The 6,000-nt window shown below is 46.9% G+C and overlaps 1 protein-coding gene across 1 annotated transcript in view; it reads left to right on the forward strand.

Annotated features, from left to right (window-relative positions):
• Positions 1-5,515, forward strand: part of pdlim5b (PDZ and LIM domain 5b) — a 135,812-nt gene extending 130,297 nt beyond the window's left edge. Inside the window, exon 13 of the mRNA XM_039677252.2 lies at positions 4,334-5,515. Within this exon, the coding sequence (XP_039533186.2) occupies positions 4,334-4,423 (90 nt within the window). The 3' untranslated portion in view covers positions 4,424-5,515. The remainder of the gene's footprint in view (positions 1-4,333) is intronic.
• Positions 5,516-6,000: the final 485 nt, after the last annotated feature.

A 6,000-nucleotide genomic window follows, 5' to 3' on the forward strand; every position in this document is an offset into this window, starting at 1 on the left:
ATAAGTTTGAGTTTAACAACGAACACTGAAAAACAGCTATACAGCATAGTTCAAAATATAATAATAATAATAACGAATAATTTCTGAACATTGACTGTCTTTATTTGCCTTTTTCTCATGTTTTATTGATAGAATTCATAAAAATATAGAATAGAGCATCATAGTTGTAATATGGGCTCATTGTAACGCAGTGTGACAACATGCCCCGCCGGCACAACTGGGCTTTAAACCCGGCTCGTGTTCTGCTGTTAGAGAAGCATTAAACAACCGTATCGACTGTTCAATAACAGATTGGACATTAACATAATATCAGATTTGCCTAATTTAAAAAAAAAATGAAATTAAATTAAAATAATAAATTAACTTCTAAATAAATTAAATAAACGTTCAGTGATATCTTCAAAGATTTCAGAATTTTGGTGCATTTTTCTTTCTATATAGTGATATATATATATATATATATATATATATATATATTCAAAGAAAATCCTGTCATCCATCATCTCCCTTTCTTCATCATCCTCATCATTTTCACCAAAAATATGATCAATAGAGAATACAAGACAAAGAGCATCAAACATTAGGATGTTGGAAATAATGTGTTTGTTATGAACTGCTCCGAGACTGGGAGATGTAGATCCAAATGCAGCTTTAATATAAGAATAGTCGTACAGGCAGGGTCGAGAATCAGCAGACAGGACAATGGAGAATACACAATGGGAATCCAAGAAGCAGGCAGAGGTCAGGGCAGGCAGCAATAATCAAAATCCAAGAACAATCCAAAAGTCAAAAAAAACCAGAAAACAAACACAGAAAATGCTCAGAAATGCAGACAAACAGTACAACAAGACTTCGCAAACACTGAATGTGAACACAAGGTATATATAGACACACTAACAGGATGAGACACAGGTGAATGCAATCAGTGAATGAGGTACAGGTGAATGTGATCAGTGATGAGTCCGGGCAGTGAGTTCTGGGAAATGTAGTTGTGAGGGAAACATGAACATCTGGTGTGGAGTGCCCTCTGGTGACTCTCAAGGGCACTCCACCTGGTGACCGTTACATAGCCCCCCCCCAAAGAGCGGCTTCCAGACGCTCCAAAAACAGTTCAGGAGGGAGGTGGAGCGGAGGCGGATCCGGGGGAGGGATGGAGGGCCAGGCCTGTGGAGCAGAATAGGGCCTGGAAACTAGGACGGAAGACCAGGCTGTGCAGGCGGCCAGGGCGGAGCAGGCTCCTCGGGCGGCCACGGCGGTGAAGACCCCTCGGGCGGCCACGGCGGTGAAGACCCCTCGGGCGGCCACGGCGGTGAAGACCCCTCGGGCGGCCTGGGCGGTGATGCCCTCTCAGGACCAGACACCGGCTCGGGACCAGACACCAGCTCAGGAACAGACACCGGCTCAGGAACAGACACTAGAACAGAAATTGTCACAAACACAGAAACAAACTCAGGAACAGACACTGGGTCGGCCATCTTGTCCGGAGACACTGGGTCGGCCATCTTGTCCGGAGACACTGGGTCGGCCATCTTGTCCGGAGACACTGGGTCGGCCATCTTGTCCGGAGACACTGGGTCGGCCATCTTGTCCGGAGACACTGGGTCGGCCATCTTGTCCGGAGACACTGGCTTGGAGGCGGCCATCTTGTCCGGAGACACTGGCATGGAGGCGGCCATCTTGGCAGTAGACACTGGCTTGGAGGCGGCCATCTTGTCCGTAGACACTGGCTTGGAGGCGGCCATCTTGTCCGTAGACACTGGCATGGAGGCGGCCATCTTGTCCGTAGACACTGGCTTGGAGGCGGCCATCTTGTCCGTAGACACTGGCTTGGAGGCGGCCATCTTGTCTTTAGACACTGGCTTGGCAGAAGTGACGTGGAGCGTCTCTGGCTCGGCAGAAGTGACGTGGAGCGTCTCTGGCTCGGCAGAAGTGACGTGGAGCGTCTCTGGCTCGGCAGAAGTGACGTGGAGCGTCTCTGGCTCGGCAGAAGTGACGTGAACAATCTCTGAATTTGCAGAAGTACATTGAAGAGTCTCTGAGTCGGCCATCTTGTCCATAGACACTGGCTCGGCAGAAGTGACGTGAAGCGTCTCTGGCTCGGCAGAAGTGACGTGAAGCGTCTCTGTCTCGGCAGAAGTGACGTGAACAGGCTCAGACTCGGCAGGGCTGACATGGAACTCTGGCTGGGCTTTCTCGGCGGGACGAGACTCTGGCTGGGCTGTCTCGGCGGGACGAGACTCTGGCTGGGCTGTCTCGGCGGGACGAGACTCTGGCTGGGCTGTCTCGGCGGGACGAGACTCTGGCTGGGCTGTCTCGGCGGGACGAGACTCTGGCTGGGCTGTCTCGGCGGGACGAGACTCTGGCTGGGCTGTCTCGGCGGGACGAGACTCTGGCTGGGCTGTCTCGGCGGGACGAGACTCTGGCTGGGCTGTCTCGGCGGGACGAGACTCTGGCTGGGCTGTCTCGGCGGGACGAGACTCTGGCTGGGCTGTCTCGGCGGGACGAGACTCTGGCTGGGCTGTCTCGGCGGGACGAGACTCTGGCTGGGCTGTCTCGGCGGGACGAGACTCTGGCTGGGCTGTCTCGGCGGGACGAGACTTTGGCTGGGCTGTCTCGGCGGGACGAGACACTGGCTGGGCTGTCTCGGCGGGACGAGACTTTGGCTGGGCTGTCTCGGCGGGACGAGACTCTGGCTGGGCTGTCTCGGCGGGACGAGACACTGGCTGGGCTGTCTCGGCGGGACGAGACTCTGGCTGGGCTGTCTCGGCGGGACGAGACTCTGGTTTGACGGTCTCTGGCTGTACGGTCTCTGGCTGGAAGGTGAGCGGGGGCTCGGCAGGGCTGACGGTGAGCGCGGGCTGTGGAAGCTCTGCTGAGACGTGACGAGGCTCTGGAAGCTCTGCTGAGACGTGATGAGGCTTTGGAATGAAACTCTCTTCACAAACGGAGACAGCCTCTCTCCAGTTCAGACCCGAGAGATTGGGGAGCTCCCTCGGGTTGACCTCCTTAGCCCCTAGCTGGTAACACAGCTTAATAGCCTCATCACCGAGAGAGCAGGAGGCAGCGAGAGGAACAAACCCCCAGGTATACTGGAACAGATCACGGCTATCCAGGGCCAAGGCCGCGATCTGACCAGCAAACTCCCGGATTTGTGCTGCTGGATTCATTTGTTGGTCGGTTGTTGCTGGATCTCGGTGTGGCGAAGTCTTCTGTTTTAGAGTCCAGCTAGGGTCATGCAATGGCATAAGGAAGCTTAGCGGCTCAGATAATCCTCCACGAAAAAATATCATTAAGCAAACCTTGTCCATGCAAGTCAGATGAGCAAGGTCCAAAAAGTCCATCACATAACGCTCAATCGTTTGATTTCCTTGGCGGAGACGCATAATTTGGGCTGCTGGATTCATTTTGGTAACACTGCTGGATCTTGGTGCGGCGAAGTATTCTGTTATGAACTGCTCCGAGACTGGGAGATGTAGATCCAAATGCAGCTTTAATATAAGAATAGTCGTACAGGCAGGGTCGAGAATCAGCAGACAGGACAATGGAGAATACACAATGGGAATCCAAGAAGCAGGCAGAGGTCAGGGCAGGCAGCAATAATCAAAATCCAAGAACAATCCAAAAGTCAAAAAAAACCAGAAAACAAACACAGAAAATGCTCAGAAATGCAGACAAACAGTACAACAAGACTTCGCAAACACTGAATGTGAACACAAGGTATATATAGACACACTAACAGGATGAGACACAGGTGAATGCAATCAGTGAATGAGGTACAGGTGAATGTGATCAGTGATGAGTCCGGGCAGTGAGTTCTGGGAAATGTAGTTGTGAGGGAAACATGAACATCTGGTGTGGAGTGCCCTCTGGTGACTCTCAAGGGCACTCCACCTGGTGACCGTTACAGTGTTTCTGTTCACCAAATACTGTAATATTCACTATTGCTTCAATGCAAATAAACAAGTGTGCCGTTATTTGTCCACTCACTCACTCAGGGATCCACTGGTTGACTGGTTGATCTGATTGGTTACAAGGTGGTTTGTGACGTCAGAAACACCAGCGATTTAAAGTGTGTGTTTGAGACTGTCTTTGGTTCACTGCAGTTTTAAGGAGGAAATGTTTGAATTTACTCGTGAATGCAATGATCTGATCTCTCGTACTGCTTTGATTGGATATGGAAATGTCCCGGGTACAAACACAAATGTTGGTGAAAATGTTGGTCTTTTATATATATTTGCACTCTTTCAGTATATCTAATGATGTGTGACTGCTTTTGAGTCCTGATTTCTCTCTCTCTCTCTCTCTGTCTGTCTCTGTGTCTCTCGTCCTGTAGGTGTGCAGCACGAGTCTAGAGGGTCAGACCTTCTTCTCCAAGAAAGACAAGCCCTTATGCAAGAAACACGCTCACACGGTCCAGTTCTGAGCGCTGGAGTCAAATCGAGGCTGGACGTCATCTTTTACGAGCGCCAGGTTTATTTTAGTATGTGAATGTTTTTGCTAAGAGAAATATTTGCCTTGATTTTCCTCAACAACAAAAAAGGACACACATTTACTGCAGTTTATAGAATGTTGATTTAAATAGTGTACACTGCAAAAAAAAAGTATTTGTTCAAATATCTAAACATTCATAAATGAAGACATTGTACATTGAGAAGTAAAATGACTGAGGTCTCGTTTTATGAAAAATGCATCAAAAGTGAGTTTGCGCTTAAAACATTCAAAACAAAGTCAGAAAAGTCACTCATTCACGGGGAAAGCAGATATCTGTTCGGACACATTCTTTGAAAAATATTTCTTCATGCCTTAAAATAGCTTTACTTTGAACTTTTTTGAAAGCAATGCTTAATAGCTTCTCCAGTAATCTTGATTTAGGAATGTTTCTATATTTGCACTGAATAAGAATCAGTTGTTTCAGATGTTTTTGGAGGTCCTCATGCAGCTTGAGATCAGATCTGTGTTAACTGCAGTATTTCAGCTTCAGTGTTGCGTTGTGGATGTGTTTGTCCAGCGTTACACAGGTGTGTAAAGAGCACTTCTGTGACTCTGAGGATATATAGTTCAGCTTCTCACACGACTGCACTGGTGTAAAGCTCCACACACACACACACACACACACACAGCTCTATTTATGCAGGTATATTTATTGAGGCAGGAGCCATGATGATGATTTCTGGGGCTTTCCAGGGGCTCTGCACTTATTCACGGCACAGAACGGTGATATTTAATGTTTTATGTGATATTTCTGTGCTGCATCTGTCTGTGTACGGTTTGTGGGATATCTGATCGTCTAAGTGCCTTGATTACAACTTTATTTGTGCTCAAATTATGATTAATATAGAGAAACATATTTCTTTTTTTTTCTTCTTATTTCTGTTTTATAATCTTTAGCTCTTGTTTTTAAGCTAAAATGGGTTGGTGGTTCAATTGCATCTTTATTCTCATTCTTGATGTTGTAGTTTCCTGTAATGCATTATTATGAGACGGGATGAATAATAAAAACACTGTTCTTATCAAAGTCTCGTAGTGTGATTGATTCATTTTAAGCACTAAAATTATTAAAGGGAATTAGCTATATTAAAAAGTAAAACTATCAAAAATAAAAACTGTTTCAAAATACCTAAAATAACAGAACACATTGAGCCTCTGAACACATTGACATCACTAATATAAATGCCTTAATAATGAGTGTCGTTTGCGGGATCCTTTGGTTTCCCAGATCCCGAAGCATCCCACCACGGCCACCACACGTCCTGTGCTCCCGTTTCAGAGCAGATTATGTTCAGTCACTGTGAAATGGATCTCAGCAACGCTCTCCTCCTTCCGGTAATGACTGAATTTGCCAGAAGATTGCATGTTTAAAAACAGCATTAACAAAAACCTAACTTGACCAAAAAGAGAAACTCAAATCCATTACACTGAGCAAAATAAATGTGAGTGAAAGGCTTGTGAATTATGTCACTTAGAGGAGAATAACTACAACCATAAATATATAGTTCTAAA

This window comes from Pimephales promelas, chromosome 23 (assembly GCF_988280905.1).
Source record: "Pimephales promelas chromosome 23, fPimPro1.hap1.1, whole genome shotgun sequence".
In the NCBI taxonomy this organism is placed as follows: domain Eukaryota; kingdom Metazoa; phylum Chordata; class Actinopteri; order Cypriniformes; family Leuciscidae; genus Pimephales; species Pimephales promelas.